At 36.0% G+C, this 23,200-nt stretch overlaps 1 protein-coding gene across 1 annotated transcript in view; it reads left to right on the top strand.

The window, feature by feature from the left end:
• Positions 1 to 22,186, top strand: part of ice2 (interactor of little elongator complex ELL subunit 2) — a 60,989-nt gene extending 38,803 nt beyond the window's left edge. The window contains exons 13-15 of the mRNA XM_039772966.1: positions 2,719 to 2,769; positions 5,232 to 5,487; positions 21,783 to 22,186. Of these exons, the coding sequence (XP_039628900.1) occupies positions 2,719 to 2,769; positions 5,232 to 5,487; positions 21,783 to 21,953 (478 nt within the window). The 3' untranslated portion in view covers positions 21,954 to 22,186. The remainder of the gene's footprint in view (positions 1 to 2,718; positions 2,770 to 5,231; positions 5,488 to 21,782) is intronic.
• The last annotated feature ends 1,014 nt before the right edge of the window (positions 22,187 to 23,200 follow it).

Genomic DNA, 23,200 nt, shown 5'->3' with positions numbered 1-23,200 from the left:
TACTATCAATATAATATTCAGTTCACATTTTCTAAGCAAAAGTGCTCAGTCATTGCATAGTATCATTTGCATAAAACAGGAAATTAGCAGTTTGAAGAAGGGGTGTGTGATTTTGGCAAAAAAAATGGTTTCTCTATTTTCTGGGACTTTGACGCTATTTTACATTCTTTAAAAACGTGTTTCTAAAAGTCTTCTTAATCTACCATGGTCTTGATAATAGGTAGCTTACTAATGAAACTAGTGGAAACAATAGTTAAGGAAAACACATCTTATTTATTTACTTAAAACTGAAGTAAAATAACACAAAAACATTACAATCACCTTTCAAATTATTACTGAGATCAAACAGTTCAAGTATGCATATACCATTTCAATGTGGGCTACAAGATTTACACAAAAAATTGCACTAATACCATCAAAACTATTATAATGAGGGTATTTTAAACAGACCCTTACCCTTAATGTAAACAAGATATGAATCCAAAAGAAATGAAATACTTGAACTACAGTGTATGAACATAATTTAGTCTGGATTCACATAAACTGCTCAGCTGTAAGGTGAGTTGTGCAGCATACACGCCACAACAAAAATATAACATACTATACTATAGTGTAAAAATCCAAATTTCTCTGTCAACAAAAAACTATAGAGATACAAAAAAACACAAACCTATATATATATATATATTTTTTTTGCTTCCTCTGATGTGACATCACAGGGCAAGTACTTTAAATAATTTAAAGAAAAAAAAAGTGCTTTTGAATCAGGGACCCCCAACCAAGATGGCTTGCGAAATAAAATGAGCCCGATAGGCATACGCGTCTTATAGAAATAAAAATAATCAGTTTCAACGAATTAGTAATTTGGGACTCCATACTAGATTCACAGATGGTGAAACAAGTTAGTTGTCAAGCTGTGCTTAGCGGCAAACGATTTTTAGTTTGTAGATTGCCGTCTTTTAAGCAACATAAGTATTTACAAAGCCAAACCCCCTCCACGTGAATGGTGATGAGCCATATTTGGCAATTAAATCTAACAACGTAGATTGCGAGGCTATTTATCCTCTGGTGCTGTTTGCCCACTCAGATTTAGGCCGCTACTCTAGCGTCGCTTATGGTGTGCTGACTGTGCATGTACGAGCAGTAGTCTATCCTGTTAGGTTACATGAGACAGTGATTGCATGGACTCTCGGGCGTGTTTTTTTTATTGTTTTTTGCAATAATTTCAGCTTGCACATCTTTAAAACAACAAGTAAGGTATTATCATAGACAATACATGTCACACACTCTCATAGTTTGAAGTCACTTTGCATTTTAAGTTTCCATTTTTTTTTTGCTAGTTCAGTTGATTTTGAGATTGCACTATCTATATGAAATCGAGACAGTTCTGGCATGGTAGTTTGCTGAAAATACCCCTTCAAGCACCTTAACTTCATTCATAATCTGTTGAATACTAATAGTCAATGCCACATTTGTTAAAGACATTTTTCTGACAACACATCCTTTGGAGGATATACCATGCATTCTGTAACAATTCTAGTAATGGTAATGCATACCAACAATTATTCGTATTAATCTTTGAAGACAATAGATGTGTCCAGTCCTATTAGTAACATTCACTTTTGCATCATGGTAGAGGTTTTGTAATTGTAGCTTTGTTCTTTCTAAGATCTTGAATCGAGCTGCTACTGAGTTGGTAAGGCAGGATCAGCATGAGTCAAACATGTAAAAAAAAAAAACATTCTCAGTCCCAAGTTTGTTTTTAAAGGGCTTAGTGAAAATTCAAAGCAAAAAAGTTCGCGCAAAAATAGAAAAAAAGTTGTTACACATGCAGAATAAAAGGAAAAAAAGGAAATGTTTCTTCTTTAAACTTTTTCTTGTTAAACTTCAGTTTTCTATACTTGAGGTTAAGTTATTTCTCTATGCTTCATACATTCTGTACGTTCTATACTGCTGCAGTGTTTAATAGAGCACATTACGTTATATACTGTACATCATTTGAAACCATGTGCCCTCCATGCCTTACACACTGCAAGGCAGATCACTAACTGAGACTAATATGCAGTCAGAGAGACAAGAAATAATTAGAGTATTCCATTCCAATTCCGCTTGTGGTGGTTATAATAGAACCTCCCATATACTATTCACTAATACATAGACAAACATTTAACATACTGAAACTAAGAAAATGCTTAATCTAAATAACTAACAAATGGCTTTTACAGTAATTGTTTACCGAAAGTTTGAATTATTTACAGAATATGCATGTGAAATTTTCAAGAACATGCCAGCTAACCATATTTTTATTGTTTGTTAGTTGACTTGCAAAATTAATATTCACTTTTGGAAAAAGTACTTTCTGTACAGTTACTGTATCCAGGGATCATCTGTGCCTTCATCACTCAGATCCACTGTTATTTTGCATACCTAAATGAGCTGCGCTGTTACTTTAATACATGTCCAGACACAAATCAAATAGCAGCCAGTAAAGTATTCTTTTGTACTCGTACATCAGTAGGCATTTGGGTCTGAACCACATTATTATTCTTGACTGCGAGCATTCTGGGATACTATTTACATATCACATTCCTTATTAGTTAAGAAAATAAGTATTAAATGTGTTTTTAATGCCCTTCTAACTTCCAGTCTTTTTTTTTTTTCTCTTTTGAAAGTATATTTGAATGCTTTGGTAACATTTATTTTTATCTCTAAATACAGGCCATCAAGTTCTTTAAACATCCTACATAATATTTTAAACAAGCTAGTCAAGTAAGTAAAATATTATTCTTCATATTTTTATTTGAAATGATTTGAATGTAATTCAGTATTTTAAGGCTGCCCTTTTTTTGAAATAAACAAACATGAAAACAAAGCACCATTACTCCAGCACTGTCTGTTTTTGGTGCTTGATGTATAGTCTTTACCAGCAATGTTTATTTACATGACTTTCATATCTGTTCTCTTGCATATTATTTTGTTTGTTGTTAGAGCTCTGTTTTTATTTTACACTCTACAGTTGTCAATCCTTATTGTATTCAAATACCAGTTACAAAAGTAAATTATTACATGTTAACAGAACATGACTAAATAAGTTAACAAGTTGAAACAATTTAAATATAATTTTTTTTTAGCTATCTGCTTATTTTCATACTAGAGTTGGACGATAATACCTTAATGGTGATTATTAAGTATTATTGGAATATTCTTGATAATAATAAGCGTGTGGCGTGTTTTTATTTTTTTCTTTCTTTCATGGTTTTAGTAGGTGTGTGAAACTGAAGGCCCACGGATTAGATCCAGCTCTAAGACTTTTTTTAAAGCAGCCCACATCATCAATATTCAAAATGTACTACATATGTCTCATGATGAACACTACTTTTCTCAAAGACCCATCTTAATATGCGTTTTATAAATAAATTGTATAATTTACATTTACACTTATGGAGGTAAATTCCATCTTGAGTATTCACTTGTTATCTTTGCAGCACAGTCCACTGCAGCTACTAAACAGTTGTTAGAATGGAAACTGGCTGCCCATAATGAAAATACAATGATATGCAGCACTGTCCTAAAGAACCATTGCATTTTAGCATAATGTTTAAGATGAGGCAGTCTCATTAACTAGATGGTAGCTTGAAGCTAACACATGCTGCCACTACTACTTCACTCTCTGTGCACAGGTACATGTTTTAGGGATGGCCACCCTTCCTTGGCCTACCTGTCTTGATTGCAGTAGGTGGATAGAAAATATTTTTACATTTCCTTTAATGTTAAGTATGATTACTTTCCATTTTTGACCAACTCCTTATTTGCTCTGTGTGATACATCGCCAGTGCAGTCCCACTGGATTTTTTTTTAATGTGATTTTAATATCACTTGATTGTGACACAAATTAGTGCAGGCGTAATCAGAAGTACTGCGGCTCCAATTTGACTTTATATGCTGATATAACTTTTTCATTGAGTGTTGATTTTGATCACGTTAATACTGGTAGCTTTCTAAACCTGCTGCAATGTCCAAGAAAAGAAAAACTGTTAATGAGGGAATGCAGCTTTTAAGGAAGATGAGAGGCAACAGTTAGTTTTGCTTTTTTTTTTCTTTTATTAAAACCCACTTGTCCATATGTTGTAAAGTTTAAATCCTTTTCACTTAACACTTCAGCCCAATCTGTAATGCTAAAATTGAATCTCATTCTGTGAAGTATTAAGGAGGGTTATGGAAGACTCGCAGGAGTTCACCTGGAATATGTGCATTTAAGTGTCAATTATGTGCTATGTAAATTAAGTTAAATGCTTTGTCATAAATTTGATGTGGTCAAATATGCTGACAAGTAAAATCTTTATTTTTTATATTGCAGTTATTTTCTTAAGTGTTTGGATGTTGATAAAGGTATTGTGGCAGGCAGTGTGGTGTGGTAACTAAGACTCTGGACTCCAGAACCTTGAGGTTGTGGGTTTAAATCCTACTACTGATGCTGTGAGATAGGGTGGGGGTGGACAAAACAAATAATTTGAACCAGTTATATCTCAAGTGTTGTGCATCACCTTAGATAAAGGCGTTCACCAAATAAGACAATGTATTATTTTAGCTTGGAGTTGAATCTATAAAATGAATGGCTGAAAGTGCAGTCTGCCAGCTTTAACTTAATGTTGGTGACAGATGTCAGTGGTGTTCTGCATTTTCTTATTTGGAAATGAGCAGATGGTTTCATAGGCACACAGTGGTCCACACATTTTTGATGAATCCATTACTTATCCAGTTCTATTATGCAATCTATAAACAGTATTATCTTTAAATATTTAAACTTCTTAATTTTCTGCTGTAGCATAAATAAGAATAAAGATTTGATCGCCAGGACATTTCTTTCTTGGCAATTCCATTTGCTGCAATTTACTCATATTAAAATTCCTGATGAGAAATCAGTAGTTTCTGGTTAAAGTATTAGGAATTTTTGGCCACTTCTAGGTTCTGGAGTTGCAGTTGCTCTGACTTGATTATGGTATCATGTTTTCTTATTCACCTGTGGTTTAGCTACATTTTGGCAAAATGTGGAGAGAGGTTTATTTTACTCTGTAATTAGACTTTTATACTTTTAATGCTACAAAGTTGATCACAAAATGTTTTTTTTTATTATTGACTTTCTTTTAACCCAAACTCCTCCATATAATGAGCTGTTTGTACCATGGTTGTATAGATGCATTTTATTTTATATTTAATTTTTTTCCTTCTAGCTTGCAAGAAGGATCTTACATTTTGAATCACAAAGCTGGAGATTCTTTCCTCACAATCTATAAGTCATGTAAACAGCTCACCCGAACTTCCTACAAATTACATGAAGCCCATAGTTCTCTACCTTTGGAACCTACCACACAGAGTGTCCCTTGGGTGCCTGTGGATCCAAGCCAAGCTCTGCCATATCACTCCAGGCATGGAAGAATTCCTTGCACATTTCCTCCAAATCCAGAACAGAAATCAAAAGATCAAAAGGTATTACAGTCTAAAAATGCCAAACCGCCGTGTGTGTGTTTTAACAAAATATTACATGTGTTCCTTTCATTCTTTGTTTGAATGAATGACTTCATATTCTCTTGTTTGGCAATTCATCTCTAGGCAACAAGTACTTGGGAAAAACTCCAATATTCCTGTTTATTGGGATGTTCAGTGAGAGAACAGTTGCACAACTGATCATAGTATTTTCACAGGGCGCTCCCATTCAGGTGTAGTTAACACTAGAATCCGTGAAGCCTATGAAAAAACTCATAATCCCGGGCCACCTTAAATTTCTTCACACCTCTCCATCAGTGTCTTTGTTTTGCAAATGCGTCAATCAGCACAAGCAGCCTATTATGTCATCCCCCACCGATGCAGATGAAGTTCTCCCAGCTCAAGTCTCTCTATTTGGATGTGTGGTGTCTGGAGTTGTATAGGGTAAATAATATATCATTATTTGGAATACATACTGTGACGCGTGAGTCACTGTCTTGCGCCCTTAAACACAAGGCTGAGTCTCAGTACTTTAGCAAAACCAACTTTTTTCTACTTGAAACAGGAGCAGTACAGTTAATTATTTAAGCGGGATCTACCAGTCTCCTATACATAGACACAGCAAATGGCCAAGGTCTGGGCCAGGTCAGTGGCCAAGTTATACTTTTCTCTGCATTTATAATGTTCTTTGCATTACCCTTCAGCGACAGACACTTATAGAGCATCCGTGATCAGCTCGCGGTTGCTTCCTTGGCGCTATGCTGCTGCGCTATGAACCTGCGGTTGCTTAGGTTACAGACAAGCAGCCTTCCACAGACGTGACACTCTCTTGTTTCAGCGTGTCGTTCTGTTCGGGAGGGTCCCAAAAGGGTTCTGAAACCTCACATACATTTCATGTGTGTTCCGTGTCTACAACAATCTGGGTAAATGTAGGATGACAGGAAATGTGAGGCAAGAAATGTTGAACACATACCTAAAACAGAATCATTTTCAATGTAATAGTAATAATTACGTGAAGTGTATACTGTGTGAAGACTTTAGTCCAAATATCAAATAAACATGTGCACTTGTATTCAAGAATATAACCAAAGAAAAAACACATTTTCAATTTACTTGTTGCTGTCAATGAGTTAAAAACCCATGCGCAAATATATCAATCAACAGAAAGCTGATATGTCATCTTGGATGGTGCAGTGGTAAGAACTGCTGCCTTATAACCAAAAGGTTGCGGGCTCGAATCCAGGTGCTCTTCATTTTGAGTAGTGAACTGCTATTATTATTGCTATAATAAAAACACATATTTGACTTGAGTCTGTAACACCTGTTGTAAACTGTGGCCATTTGTAAAAGTTAGCACCTTTATTTTCTGAGTGATGTTCACGTGGTACAACAAACTTGCCTTTCACTATGACATTATAGCTTTGATTGCCAAGCAAATAGTTCTGAGCAGGCATCAACCACAACACTGTGGTCATTGCTGCTCTTATGAAAAGAATGGAGATAAACACCATCAACTCGGAGAGGGAGAGGCTAATTCGTTGTACGACGTGAATGTCACTGACAGAATAAAACTAAATAATGTAAAAGTTAGCGTTTTTTTTTTTTTTTTATATATATATATATAAAGTAGCCAAAATTTACACCGGGTGTTACAGACTCAAATCAAATGTGTGTTTTTATTATATTGTAGTAGTAATAATAATAGCGGCTCACTACTCAAAATGAGGAGCACCCCGACTCAAACCCACAACCTTTTGGTTATAAGGCAATAGTTGTTTGCAAAACAAAGACGCTTATGGAGAGGTGAGATGGAATTTAAGGTGGTCCAGGATTATGACTTTTTTTTCATAGGCTTCAGGGATTCTAGTGTTTATCCAATCAAACAAAATTATTCCATTGTTCTGCATTTATATTCTGTTTCTTTCTCTCCTTTTCTCCATCTTCCACTCTGACTAATTTTACTGACTCCAGTAAAATGCTGTGTACCTATTTTTGTTAGTTGTGCAGGAGACATGGCTATTCCTCCCTGGGCATAATTTGCATAGTGGGGATAGCGGGGGAGGACACCACGCAGCACTCAAATTTCTATTCAGTGACCTTCATATCCTGGTTATGCATAAAGTACCTGTAACCAGATCTCTGTGAACACACGTATGGCATGATCGACATGCACACAACAGTCCAGCTTCATTCCATGAGCAAAAGTGAATCTAGCAGCGAGGTTATGAGTATAGGACAAAACATTAACATTTTGTGCAGGAGTTAGGTATCTTTGTACCTTGCCATCCATTGCAAAGATACTGTATGTGGTATGCAACCAGTGTGAACTCTCCATCCAGTAGGTAATGCCAAAGCTTATCAGCCACCCATTTATTACCCTGAGCCTCTTCCACTCAAGTTTTCTAACACTGTTTCCAGCTTGCATACATAACTGAGTGTTGTTCATCTACAGCAACCTCTGCCAACATTAGCATTTGTCTGGTAAATAAAAGGTTGAGGGAAGATGGGAATGGTCAACAATGGAGGATCTCCTATGATAATCTTAATGTAATTCAATGCTGTTTTGGCCATTGAAGTGATTTATGGTACTCCAGTGAGAACCAACTAATTCTAGGAAAGCTTGAAAATTATATGTACTTTGAACATTTAAAGGTCAGTTTGATCCTTACTGTGTATCCTAGTTATTTCTTGTAACATTTGAATGGGTTATTGTGGAGGTTGGTATATTATAGTTTTAAGGATGACACTAGGTGGAGTAAGTGTTCCTTCTGAAAGTGTTCAAAAAGACTATAATGTCATCTTTATACCTCACAATTTTAAGTTTTATCTGATACTAGTGTACTAGGCTCCTTGGGTTCTTCAACGTTTTTCTTTTTTTTTTTTTTTTTTAATAAACATGTTCAATTTATTGCCTGTTTTAAAGTTACACTTAGGCTTGATGCTAAAAAGAATACAGAAATGGTTGGAATTGGCAGAAAAAATGTAAATACTTTATAAAGTATCCACACTTTTTGACCATTTTTCTAGTTTTACTGAATAACAAATCCTACTCAGAAATTTTGTTCTTCCAGATATTAAAAGGCTATATAGCACCAAATTAGTTGATTGTAATGGTTATTTTAGAATAATGTTTGGGGGGGAATTGATATGCCCTGTTTATATAAACATTCAGTCGCATTGTTGTAAAAGCTCTGTATTTACACAGGTGAAAAACAGTTGCCTAACCTAATAATTACATCACAGTTGGCCTCCACCAATGAATCATTCAAATAACCAGCACTCTTTCTGAATAAGAACCTCCTATTTTAGAGTTATGCAGTTTTTAAATAAATAACCATGTGCGGGTGTGGGCGAGCATGCTTCACCTCCTGGTTAATTGGTGTGCTTGGCTGATCAAGCCACACACGTGTGCATGGGAATGGATAATTGGTCAGATGCCTCAATTGTGCTTCAGAGGGAGCAGTGTGCCACACCTGCATCCAGTTACACAGAGAGAGAGAGAGATCCAGTTTGCTCAGAAGAGACAGGGTCTGAAATCAGGTGGAAAGAGAGACAGAAAGAGGGGATGCTGAGGTTTAATGGGGAATAGAAAAGAAATGGCAGAATGTGTCAGGGTAGTGAGAAGCCAGTGCAGAGGAAAGGAGGCAGGCAGCCAGGAGGAGAGCCCTTTAGAGGAGTGTAGTGCTAACACCTGGGGCCTTAAGTGGATCACTCCAGCTGAGCAGCTTGGCGAAGGGATGCACCGGGAACAGTATTTAAGAGAAGAATCCTGCCATGGAATTTTAACATAGATTTTTTTCGAATTGTTTAATGGTTTGTTTCTAACCTCCACGATTATCACAGTTTTTATTGGATTATTTCTTGAAAAATGTTTGCACTGTACTTTTTTTGCACTGTGATTTTAATGCAAGCACTATTCACTTCTGCAACGACCCCTTGCTGCATGTGTGTGTACTCATTTGCCCAGCTGTTCTCAGTAATGATTATCGTGAATAATGGGTTAAAGTGGATCCCAGAATGCAACAGGGAGCAATAGAGCCAACCCGCACCATCACATAGTCAAGTTGTGAATATGAAGGACAACTGTGAAAATGAAAACTAAAAAGAATCATAAATAAGTACTGCATATAAATTAGGGAATGATACAAAACAATATTCAAGCATTTGGATGTGGGCTTTTTTTCCTTCTTCTTTTCATTTATCAACAAGTATAGACTACAGCAAACTGCACTGATACTGCCTGGAAAGGTTTGTGATTCAGAACTCGGTGCAAACAAGGAAGAGATGTGGGAGAGAACCCACAAAGAGATCGACACTCTGAAGGAGATGTAGAACTCAATAACAAGACTGGAGCGAAGGAGCAGCAGTCAAGATACAGTAGATAGATACTTTATTAATCCCCAGTGGGAAATTCACATACTCCAACAGCAGCATACTGATAAAAAAACAATATTACATTAAAGTGATAAAAATGCAGTGCAAGTTAAAAAATGCAAGGTGAAGAGTGCAAGACCGGTCTAACAGTCAGTAACCTTGTATTGTGTTAATGTTTACCCCCCGGGGTGGAATTGAAGAGTTGCATGGTGTGGGGGAGGAACAATCTCCTCAGTCTGTCAGTGGAGCAGGACATTGTCACTGAAGTTGGTCCTCTGTCTTGAGGTGATACGGTTCAGTGGATTCTCCATGATTGACAGGAGCCTGCTCAGCGCCTGTCACTCTGCCACGGATGTCAAACTGTCCAGCTTCGTGCCTACAATAGAGCCTGCCTTCCTCACCAGTTTGTCCAGGCGCGAGGCATCCCTCTTCTTTGTGCTGCCTCCCCAGCACACCACCGCGTAGAAGATGGCTCTTGCCACAACCATCTGATGGAACATCTGCGGCATCTTATTGCAGATGTTGAAGGATGCTAGCCTTCTAAGGAAGTAAAGTCGGCTCTGTCCTTTCTTGCACAGAGCATCAGTATTGGCACTAGAGTTCTGCCTAATATTCAGAATCAGAAAACTTTATTTATTGTGAGTGAAATTATTTAATACTAGCTGTGTAAGCAGCACGGGGTTCTAGAAATTTGAAATCGTCAGAAAAAAAATTGAAATGTACAGATGTCAGGTAATTGAAAGGAACTACTCTGGGCATCCTAGGAGGTTTTGTGTTGCCGACATGCTTGCATCATTTGTGCATTAGCAGCTAAGCAACTGTCCGTCTTTGGAGGTTTCTTTTTGCCGGTGTGCTCTCCTCGCTTGTGTATTAGTGGTGGGAGGAAAAGTAAAAAGGATACTGTTTTGCCGATGTGCTCGCCTCACTTCTGTATTAACCGCCAAGCAAGTGACTTTCTTTGGAGGTTTCGCTTTGCCGACGTGCTGGCCTCGCTTGTGTATTCTCAAAGGTGGAGCCCTTAACCAGACTCCACCTCTCAGTTCTGGGATGGGCACACACACACATTTCCACGCATGTTGAGATGTTTTAGAACATGATTTAGAACATTTCTAAATAAGAACCTTTTACAAGAAAGCAAGAGAATGACTCAGTTGTGATGTGGGAAAAGGTTTTCTAGTCAGATGAGAACAAGATGGAGTTTTCTGGCAAAACTGCAAAGACACGTATTGGATAAGTGTAATATTACCAGCCCTTAAAAAGGTTATTTTCCTGCAGTTACTTTTTGTGGTAGCTGTTGAGAAACTGGTACAATTTGAAAATGTTGGAGGAGAAGCATCATCTAACTAACCTGAGCCATTTGGAACTAATTTGACTGTAAGAAAGGCCAGGATTGCTCCTGAATAGTGTGTGAAACTGGTACAGACTAACTTCAAAAGAATGAAATTTGTTATTCCTGCATTTTAAGTGTGGCAATTAATTACTCATACAAACAAGAAATCTTATTTTATCCTTCTTAAGACATATTCCTAACATAAAACAATGTCATATTAATAAAAAAATAAAAAAAATTCAATTTTGGTGCTTTGAAATAATAACTTCATAGAAAACAAATTTTAGGATTTTTTTAATTCAATAAAATTAGCAAGTTAATGATCTGAATACTTGTACAAGGCATTGTGATTATACTATACTTTGAAAAGCTCAAAGAAAAATATAATTAAGAATAAATCCTAATAAATCAAGTCCTTATATATGAAAGTTCATCCTCCATGATATTACTCACCAACGTGTGTAGCACTCAACAAGGTACCTGTGCTCATATAAGACATAGCAGAGTGAAACTGATTACTACTTAAGTGATGTTACTTTGCCATGTCAAACAGATTATGTAAATGGGGAGTAATGCATCAGATTGACAAATAAATATAAGGAAATAATGACTAGTAAAAAACCCTATGGTGAAGCCTGATGCCAATGCCCTGTGCTCACATGTGCAGTGTAACAATGTATGTGTGTAAGTGGAACCTTGCTTTAGACCAGGGAACACTCCTAAGCATTTCATATACTTTTAGTTGAAATGTCCCTAGACAGAACGGGAAATTGTTTTTACCCATGGTCATTAATATGTGCAGTAGGTACATATGTCATTATCTTTAAATAAATAAAGTGTGCATCAGTTGCTTTAAATACAACATGTAAGTAAGTGTACATCAATGTTATTTTGCAGGTTGCTTGGGCTCCATACTAAATGCTATAACAGAGATAGACATGGCATCTTAGTGTAAGTACAGCACAGCAGAGTTAGAAAATATGGTAAAGCAAGATATATACATGAGATGATATATGATGTTGATAAGACAGAGTGAAGTATGTCTTTTTCGTGGCCTTTTTCTTGCCATTGTGAGTTAAGCAGTACATCTCTGTCTTTCTAACACCATTTTGTGCAGTGGTATGCATAAGAGATTATAAGTAAGCACACATTTCTGCCACTACGTGCCAGGGTATGTGAGAAGGAGTGAGATTATAGGGTGGAGCTCATCTTGCTGATTTTTCATTGTGTGGTGAGGAATGACAGAACATGTGTACAGGAACCATGGATCTTTGCATAGTGAGTAAGGGAGAGTTAAAAGTAGGTCTCTTCTAAGACCATATAAACAAAAGCACCACTCTGATTTTAATTTCTGTATTTGTTTCTTTATAAAGTTGAAAGTGCATATTCTTAATTAACAAAGTTTTACTGTATCCAAATAGGGTTAAACAGATACAGTATTGTGCATTTTGTTTTCTTTCAAAAACAATGTTCATTGATTGATTGATTGTTTGAACCCACTTATATATTTACTGGGTCAGCGCTTTCTCTAGTAGGTTTAAGTCAGCCCTTTACAAATAATGCTTATATACTATACACTAGCAGAATACCCGCGCTTCGCAGCGGAGAAATAGTGTGTTAAAGAAGTTATGAAAAAGAAAAGGAAACATTTTAAAAATAAAGTAACATGATTGTCAATGTAATTGTTTTGTGACTGTTATGAGTGTTGCTGTCATCAAGAATTTGATTATCATTATTTCTTTCAATCAGGTTCATATTTGGAGGATGTGTTGTGTTCAAGTTATATTCCGTGTTTGTCAACAGTTGTAAAGATAACAGGTTTCATTCATCGAAGTGTTCACTACCCAAATCGGTACTCGTGAATCTAAGATTTTTAACAGGCATTCCCGGTATTAAGTTATGGATTTGCCTGTGAATATTTAGCGGCAGCGTGTCTATGAACTTAATTTAAACTTAAGCTTTACACCTTGCTTTCCTATTGATGTGTCTACAAAGGCTTGTTCAGATTCAGAGGGTTGTTCCTTTCTTACTGCATCAATAAACAGCTCGTCTTCCTCTTTATCTGAGACATCACACACTGCATGCACGGGTTTACCTTTCCCACTCCTGCAAACTTTAGCGAAGTGATTCAGTTTACCACATTTGTTTTACACTGTCTTCCTTTAACAGGAAATTGACTTTATCCACCGTGTGCTTTGTTTCCGTAGCACCTGCACTTATGAATATGCTTGTATGTGTCGCACGCTTCATATTCTTCTGCTGCCTTCTGAATTGTGTAATGCGTTTTTTGCTCCGCGCTCTTCGGAGCTCTTGCTTTTTGTGTGCGTACTGCGTTCACAGTCAGTTCACGTACATGCATCGAAGGTTCTCAGCTGTTGTTGTGCTATCTCGTCCGATCTTGCAATGTCCACGGCTTTATTTAATGTTAGCTCAGACCCGGCACTTAAAAGTTTCTGTCGCACTTTCACTGAGTTTGTGCCAAACACTATTCTATCCCTGACCATCTCATCTTCGTTTGCATAAGCACAGTCCTTCACCAGCAATTTTAACACCATTACAAAGTGATCAGAAGTCTCGTTTATACCCTGCGTCACTAAACTTGTATCTCGCGAAAATCGTATTCGTCTTAGGCATGACAAACGCCTTGTAGCGGCAGCGTGTCTATTGGATTGCTGGTGACGGACGGCCTTATATGGGCAGGCACTCAATTACGTGGGAGGCATGGGTAAGGGGGACGCAATATAGGCAGGCAGCCAACTACGTGGGAGGCGTGGTGATGGGTGACGCAACTCCGTCTCACACGGCGACCGAGCTGCAGGCTATGGCCGTATATATGTACGCAAGTAGGATTCAGTTATGACCATTACGCGTAGAATTCTGGAATGAAACCAGCTTAACTTTTGTAAGTAAACTGTAAGGAATGAGCCTGCCAAATTTCAGCCTTCTACCTACATGGGAAGTTGGAGAATTAGTGATGAGTCATTGAGTCAGTCAGTGAAAGATTTGCCTTTTATTAGTATAGATTCTGTACATGAGAAGGGAATGCACAAACTCCAGTAGGACTTCATTTTCTTTCCCATGGTGCATCTAACCACTACCTCACTCTGTTAAATTTCAGAAAAGACTGTTTTTGAGTGCTGCGTGAACTACTAAAAGAAATGCTGTATATGTTGTATATTGTACAAACAATAAGAAACCCAAGTGTCTAAAAGGGTTGGGTTCCGAAAAACCCCATTTACTGTTGGAATGGCAATATAGAGATGGAACCAAAATAGCAAATTAAGGATTTATTCTGTGCTTCATCCACGTTGGTCTGTCTTGGGTATGTTTTGATCCTAAATTGATGCCGTTTTGATGTATTCTTGTTTTTTTGGGGTTATAGTCTCTGAAGACCTAAAGGGGTGATGCTTCAGGTCAGAGGCAGACTCAGAAGTATTCTTTCAAGTAGAAGTTCTTCCAGCTATAGGAAAAAAGGACACACGGTCAGTCCTTAATATAACCTCTATACTATATCCTTTTCCTAGACCTTTTGAAATTTCCATTACGATGTGCAGCACCTCTAGCATGTGACTTCATTAAATGTGTAAATTTTTACTTAAATGCGGCAGCATTATGTTATTATTATTATGTTATATTATACCAGTAATGGTGCACTGCACGGTAACGTGCCATGAATAAACTTGACTTGAGCATTCCTAGTTTTCATCCTCTTTCTCTGTACGTTTAGCATTCGTTTGCTCAGAGGTTGATGCGCTTGCTACTTCCTGAGCAGCTCTTCTTTTCTCCACACTTGCGGCCCGCTTCTTCTCTTCTTTCGTCGGCATCTTTTTGTGTTTTTGTGTTGCAATTACTTAGTACTTTTTTTCTTAAATATGCACTTAACCTGGCACTTAAGTCTACAGTCTGCCTCAAGAATAATTTAAGATATGACGAGGTAGGCGAAGTGATGGCCAAGATGGTAAGGGATGAGAACCGCGCCCGTACGCATGCGCTGCACAGCCACATTCCTGCTGAGAGTTGATTCTACAATAAAATAAAATATAACAAGTAATAAAAATCATCACCCCAAAAGCAGACAGTAGACGTCATGTAGTATATGTGTACCAAATTTCAGGTCAATAGGTCAAATGGTTTGCGAGCTACAGGTCATTTAAAATCCTGGACAGACAAATGAACAGCCATGGTAGCGTATTATATAAGAATACAGTGGTTTAGCTGTTGTACCACTTTTATTGGTAAATATTGAATATCTTAAATCAGCTTTTCAACACAGTTTTTAAAGAGGTGCCTATGTGTGATAGATGTTGTGACTTTCAGTTAGTTTTTTTATTTATTTTGTTAACTTTGCAAGAGAGGAACATGCTTTGCAAGTTAATGTATATTAGATATTATTGAGCCAAACTTTACCACAAAGTAATGTAAACATTTTTGTCAATGTGTATGCAATGTTCAGGTCTTTAGGCAAGTTGAACGTACTTTAGACAGAAACCAAACAGTTTATTTTTAATTTATATTCGGTTGAGAAACATTTAGTAAGACAAGGGGACTTAATTTCTGATTTTGCATATTGCAATACATTGCCAAATTTTAACTTCATCTATTTTGACCTCTTAGTGACCATTGAAGTGAGAACCTTCACAGAATCAACAATGGGTGAACTAAGCAAGGTGTTTAAGTAAATTTTAAGCATGGTTAAGAGGCAGGCAGCACCTTTGTGTCAGCCACAAATAAATGAAATGTTTAAAAGAAAGTTCATATTTAAAAACAAAAGTGTGTTGTGCCTTATCTGAAACACATGCTGCATGCCAGTAAAGACAGACACTAAAACCTTCTTTTTTTTTTTTTTTTTTGTTGCAATCATTAAATTGCCTAACACTTACCATAGCCAGTCTGATATGCTGTTGTGTCAAGTGTTCTAATAGGTTAAACAATTCAGTGTGACTGAATTCTTGACACTAAGATGTTAAAAATAGAGGTAGAGTGGCCAGCAAGTATTTCATAAACTGTGTTGGAATAACATTGCCTTTGTTAAATGAAGCCCTAATGCTAATATTAGGTTTATAAAATAATTTCTTGTTGATGTTATTTTTATTTTGTCATAATAAAATAAAGTCATACATTGAGGCTTTTACATTTCCACTATATGTAATATAGTTAGTATTACATTTGCCAACTCTTACAACATTCCAGCCTAGCCTAAAACAGAATATCAGACTAAAACTTTTGCGTATCTTTTTATATATCACACATTCGCTAGACTTGTATACTTTTCCTGCAGTGACACTAACTCAGTCTTCATGAAATTGTTCAGAATTCTGAGCCATATTTATACTTGCAGAAGCATAAGTTGATGTTAGAGTTTAAGGAGTAAGATGGATCTGTGTAGTGGATTTGTTGTTTCATTGTGATTTATCACAAACAAAAAGGGGTGAAGTACAAGTGTTCAAAAATTTCTTTTGATTAATATTACTCTTTTGGTTTATAATAGATGTCAGACCACATAAATTCCAAATACAACAGCTTTTCATTATTGTTTTAAACTTCTCAAACCATGTAAAGATACAGGGGCCAGAGCAGATTCCAGAAATAATGGGTGCAATGCAGGAACCAGCCTTTAACTCTCCTACTCATATGCTGACAGTTTAGAGTCACAATTTTTCTTGATAGCATCTTGTACCATGTTCTAAGGGATCACTACACCTTACTACAGATGGAAGAAAAAGTAAAATTTAATTTGCTTAAAGTTTGGAAGCTGGTTTTACTAATTGTTTTGATAAACTCACAAACCTGTTGCCCACCCCACATCAAAAGAGTACCTTTTTCTTCTTTTCCATGACAACATAGCAAGTAACTGTAGGACTACATTTTATGTATAATCAGTGAAAATAAAACATTTTTTATCTAACACAGTAATGTGTAAACCATTGAACTACCTTAAGTAAAATCATTTAGCATATTTGTTACTCCTTGTATTGATATAGTATAAATGGTAAGTTTAAATAAAAACCGACTGAATGGTAATTACACCCAAGGCATCTGGGCTAGTTTTAACATAACTCAAGTAAATTGCATTATAGATGATTTTTTTTGACACAGTAAAATTAATTAAACACTAAAATTGGTGTGGGCATCTCAAACAACCTACTGAACCATGTAGTTGAAATAGAAACCTTAACTACCTTTAAAAGTGATTTGGCTGAGATATTGGAAATATTTAGCTATTGGCTAACCAAATTAGCTTGATGGACAGAATGGAGCCCTCATGTGTCAATTTTTTTATGTTACATTCTTAACATGCTTGGCACAGACTGTGTCTGGGATGGAATTTGATCCCAAGATTATTTAAGGTACTGGTACTTGCCACTGTGCCACCTGACACAAATCTTTTATTATAGAATAGTTGGTTAATATGGATTGGTTGGCCAAGTAAGAGGAGCAGTTAAAACAAAACTTGGGAGTGCCTCTAGGGTCTCCCGTTTATAACTGTTTTGAACTTTTTCCTTGCAGCAGGGCAGCTCATTTATATACTGTACCAAGCTTACATATTCAATCTTTTACCTGTTGCCTTGTCCATATTCCTAGCTCATTCTTGTATGTCTTTCATAATTCCAGTTGTGCATCAATTTTAAGTGTAGTAGTTGTTAGTGATACAACTCCACTTTTTCCAAGATCCTCATAACCATCTCAAAGACACTATGTAGATTAGGACTTGCATAAAAAGTCCTGGAGCATCACTTTTTTTTGAGGTTTTTGATTCATTTAAAGATGGTAAGTTGATGTTAGCAAACGTATTTTTCGCAGTGTACTTGTATGCAGTTTATTTAAATTTGTAACCTTTTGCGTTGTATGAACATCATTATGCTAATTGCTTTCCTAATTTTGAAAACTGAAGTTGTTCACAAGTTCTTCAGTTTGAAATAATACAGAAATTGAGTATATGCAGATTTGTAAAATCAGTGAATTTGGATTAAAAGTTAAGAGAAACAATTACTAGAATAGGGGACTTAATTTGTGATCCATTGGCAAAGTGTGATCTTTTGTATGTGTAAAGTCAAAGGATTGATACGGTCCCATATAAGGTAAGCACCACTTGAAAATCGTTCACTATAGACTTATCTTATTTGTTTGAGGCAAGGGACCTCCCTTATCTTATATATTTCAACAAGCGAATGACAACTAAGTTTTGGGAGTGGCTAAGAGTAAATGTGTTACTATACATGTAATGGGAACTAATGAAAAGTAATGCAAATGCATGAAAAAACTAGACTAGACTTTTTTCACTGGTGGACAATGGACACAGTGGTGGTTTTACTTGATAACACATAGCTATGTCAGTGTAGTTCTCTAGGTCACACCCTATACTTAGTCAGAGCCCACTTGAAATGTCTTCCTCTTTAGTGAGTCAACAAACGCACCCACACCCAAGCTTTTATTTTAAATATAAAAAATGGGGTATACACCGCGAAGGTGGTTTTGTGTGCCTGACCGAGTTAACATTGCTGTTAAATATCATAGATGTTGTGTCTGATGCATTCTAGAAAGCAGTTTTGGTCAACACTTAATTTCTGAACACAGAACCGAATATTTCTAAGAACCACTAACATTGTCAGAGTTTGAACTTAAATCCTGAAATTAAACTGTGTCAGGAGAAGAACAGAGCAGGACTAATTAGGTCAACCAGACCTGGAGCAATTAGTATGAAATGTCTACATTTATGATAAATCAATATAAAGACAGGTGAGAGCTGTGTGTGTTACTGAACCAGGGATCTGCTTTCATTGTCCAGCCTGGTAAGTGTATAGAGTTTTGCACAATCGCTGTTTACATTTGGATTTGTCCATGTATTTATGTTTCTACTCATTCCCCAAAACATATGGTTATGTTAATTAGTGCTTCTAAATTGACATTTTCTAAGTATGGGATGGCTGGTGTACCACCTAAGGTTTGGTTTCTGCCTAGCTTCCAGTGATGCCATGGTAGAATGTGACAGACCGTCAAACTGTAACATAAAAGTGAAGTTTAGAAAACAAATGGATGAATGGAAGTGTATAAACTAAATATAATGGTGTCTGGTAATGTTTAGCTTGATTATCAGAATCTGCACAGTTTAAAGGGACAGTATGGTTCAAAGCCTCTGTATTGATAGAGGGAAAGAGAGGTGTTGGGAGCATGTGCTGATTGTATGTTCCCACACCCACCACACTACGCACCTCCTGGATTGGGACCCGAGTATGGTGGGTAACACCTCAGCATCTTACTGGAACAGTGTGATATTGATAGACTAGACTTTATTTTTGCTGTGATTGTTAGTTCTTCATTGCATCAATGTACAACTCACGTACACTTTAGATTTTAAAGATTTCAATCTTGCATGTATATTCCCAAGCAGTGTATAGTATAAAGCTATGCAACCTATGGAAATGAATGCAGTGAATTTGTAAGTAATAGAAAATACACATCAGAAATTCCAATTTGGACAAGCCACATAAAGAATACAGATTTTATGGCAGATGCAAGCATGGTGCCATTTATCCATCTCCATCACTTGGCAAACTTTTTATGTTTTTGGTATTAATTTTTCATGGCTGCTTTTTACATATGACTTAGTCTGTACCAACCTCAAGAGCAAAAGTTAAAGTTCTCGATGCAGAACAGCAAGGAAAATGAATTCCTAATAAAAACTGAGTGTTTACTCAAAATATTGTGCATAAGGAACTACTTTCTGTGTAAATGTAATTCAGGAAAGAGTTATGTAAGCATACACATATATTGTATAAACCACAACTATTTAAGCATACATTTTTTATGTATACATAGAAGCATGTAAACATACAGGTTATTTATCCATTTTATTATCCTTCATTTGTCCTTACAGGTGTAAGCAGTACACAGGTAATATGAGTTACTTCCATGGGCATCAGTACATGCTGATAGAGCTAGTACTTTAAAAAAAAAAAAAATGACCACATGCATCTCTTATACTTTGACCTTATTGCATTTGTGAAAAAAAAATCAATAAGTTTCTTGTGGGCATGATACCCCTCCCCCACACCACACATACCTCTGTTACAAAGTGTTTCTTCTTCTTTCAGCTGCTCCTGTTGCCACAGCGGATCATCTTCTTCCATATCTTTCTGTCCTCTGCATCTTGTTCTGTTACTCTGTTACAAAGTATTTAAAAACAAAAATATATCTTTCTTTTCAATTAAAGCAAAAAGCAGAAAACACTCCCAACTTTCAAATCAGTTAATGAAGTTGCACCTGATTGTTCCGCTATGTATATACATTTGCTAACTTCTTAACATAAAGTGCTTCTTTTGCCACATTTAGAATATGTACACAAATAGATTTTAGATTTTTGACTGACCAATAAGCCAATTTAGATTGGAGCCATCATCTTGGAGCCTACATTACGCCGACCATCATGCAGACATCCCACAATTCTTGTTCCTTTTCAGGTTTAAAATAACTTGGTTTTGAAGATGGATGGATGGATGGATATCAGTGATTGATGGGTCATTGAAATGCGCAGTGAAATGGGACTGTCACGTTCACTTTATTGTCCTGTAATCTGGAGTCCCTAAAATAACAACACCAAAAACGTCTATGTAGGACTTAAAGCTATGGAAAGTTTCAACTATCCTTAAGCAAATTTACAAGCCAAGTTGATGTTTTATAAATCCTGACTTTTGTGTAAGAAATAGCTAACACATTTCTGAGCATAAGCAAGTTGTGTACATGAGGCCCCATTGACAAGATATGTATAACAATGTTGTCAGTTTTGGTTGTTTATGCTAAAATTTGTTTTTTAGACTTCCATTTATCACACACATCAGAGGCAAGATAATGTACAAACATTCTTTGTGATGTATTTCTTTCAGGGAAATTCTGAACTTAGTAAAGAGAAATGTGTGTTTTTATTTTACAGTGATTGCAAATGTGCAGTATGTTTTTTTTTTTTGTTTTTTTTTTCTCTTTTTCTTATTCAGAGTGGAAAGTGTTTCTTTTTTCCATTTATTTTAGGCCCATGATCCTGTGGTAAAGTGTGCCTCCTTAACTACTGGGTTTATGACGCTCATTACTGTGACTCATGCCAGTGGAAAACTGTGGAGTATTCCACATAAAAAGCTGGCAAGCTATATTGTAGTTTGGCCACAGCTTCAGACAAGCATGTTATTAAAAATAGTAAAAGTAATACCAAAATGCAGAATGCTTTTCTTTAAAATATGTCTTGATTACATTTGCTCTTTGCGGTTTTATCAATTATTTAGGACATACAAGTATTCTCTTTACAACAAATTGTTTCAAAATAATTTTGAAACACTGTTCGTAATTGAAAAAGAAAACAGAGTTTTAAATATTAAAGTAATCAAAGTGTAAAGTATTGTATACTGTGCCTTTGCCTTTTCAGTATAGTTTTTGTCAGGGTGTAAAATTGTTATTTCTCTCATTTTTTGCTGAATATGCAGGTTCAAAGTGAATTTCAAAGATAAAGATAGCTATCATTCAATCTTTTTTTTTTTTTTAATTGTAAGGCTTCCAAGATAACTGCACAAGTTCTAACATTTTTTTCTCTGTTGCTGTTTTGTTTCAGAAGGGTAGGGCAAAGTGGATAAAGCACACTAATCAAGAAGACAAGACTGTTGACATAGAAACCAAGTCTGAACGACTGCCAAAGCAACCTGGGGGACACGGGGGTAAGGCGAACAAAAAGAAGAAAATCAACAAAAAAAAAGTATGGGTACACAAATTGAGCCGTTATTAAAAACAACTAATTAACAGATTTAATTACAGGAAGCTGCACTTTTTATTTTTATATAGTTGGTTATGTATTTTATTGTCTTTTTTTTTCTTCCTTTTAATCTTCTGCCTTGTCCCCATCCCAATGAATCATTTCCTTAAAATTTGGAAGCACACCTTGTACTATGGATTTTTTTTTTCTTTAAAAAAACAAAGAATAAAACTTTACATGAGAGGAGAAAAGTGGAGAATCAAATGATCGCATTCTAATATTAATAATTTATTTTGTAATAAACCTTTTATATTAATAATATTTTGGTTGTACTTTGGTTTTTTATGTTTAAGTTCACTACAATTTGTAAATCAAGATAATTAATTTTTTATATGAATAAATATTTAGCTGATAGAAAACATTTACCGTGCAAAGAAGAGCTTTTTAAATTCCTGTTTTAAAGTGGATTTTTGTTGTGCGAGTTATTTAAGTTTAATGCAGTAGTGCCAGGGCCGTTGCTGTTTTTGGTTCATATAATTTCTTAAGAATTTTACATCCACATGAAATATGAACTTTAGGAATAACTTGTGACCTGGAGAGATCTGCCCTGTTTTGTCTGTTCTATGGTATACTGTGTAAACCATAAATAATACTTGTTATACAGTATGCATCATTACCTGAAACTGTGGACAAACTGAGAACATACTTCTGCATCTTGAGCAATCCACCCAACCAACACAACAGTCAATTTCTGTAATGATGGAAACCAGAAGGGTACACTATTGATACATGATTCAGGTATATTATTTTCTCTTTACAGTCTTTTGACTTAGAGACCCAAGCTGATGTTTATCCAAGTGCAATTACTGTATATAATGCATCAAAATGGAAAATCAAATTTCATTGAAGGTTCAGAAGCTGAAGCATGCTGGTTAATGGCATGTGTAGTTTTAGGAAGTAGTATTTGTCCCTTTTCTAATTTTCTTCATTAGGGCATATTTTTCTTAGTGAATTTAAGTCCGATCTGTTTTGTAGATTAGAGTAGAATATTAAGGAGAGGTGGCACAGTGGTACCGATGAGCTGGCGCCCTGTCCAGGGCTTGTTCCTGCCTTGCGCTGTATGTTTGCTGCGACTGGCTGGATGAAATAATTAAACATGTATAACAAAGATTTTTTTTCAATGTTCCTTAAGTTTTAAAGAATCAACATTCTAAGCTTGCAGCTGTTTTTCATTAATTACAGGCACTTATTGTGCAGCGGATTTGAGGGTTAGCTCCATT

The sequence above is a fragment of the Polypterus senegalus genome, chromosome 12, assembly GCF_016835505.1.
Source record: "Polypterus senegalus isolate Bchr_013 chromosome 12, ASM1683550v1, whole genome shotgun sequence".
Classification (NCBI taxonomy): domain Eukaryota; kingdom Metazoa; phylum Chordata; class Cladistia; order Polypteriformes; family Polypteridae; genus Polypterus; species Polypterus senegalus.
Note: the sequence above shows the minus strand (reverse complement) of the source record. Positions and strands in the feature narration are given on the sequence as shown.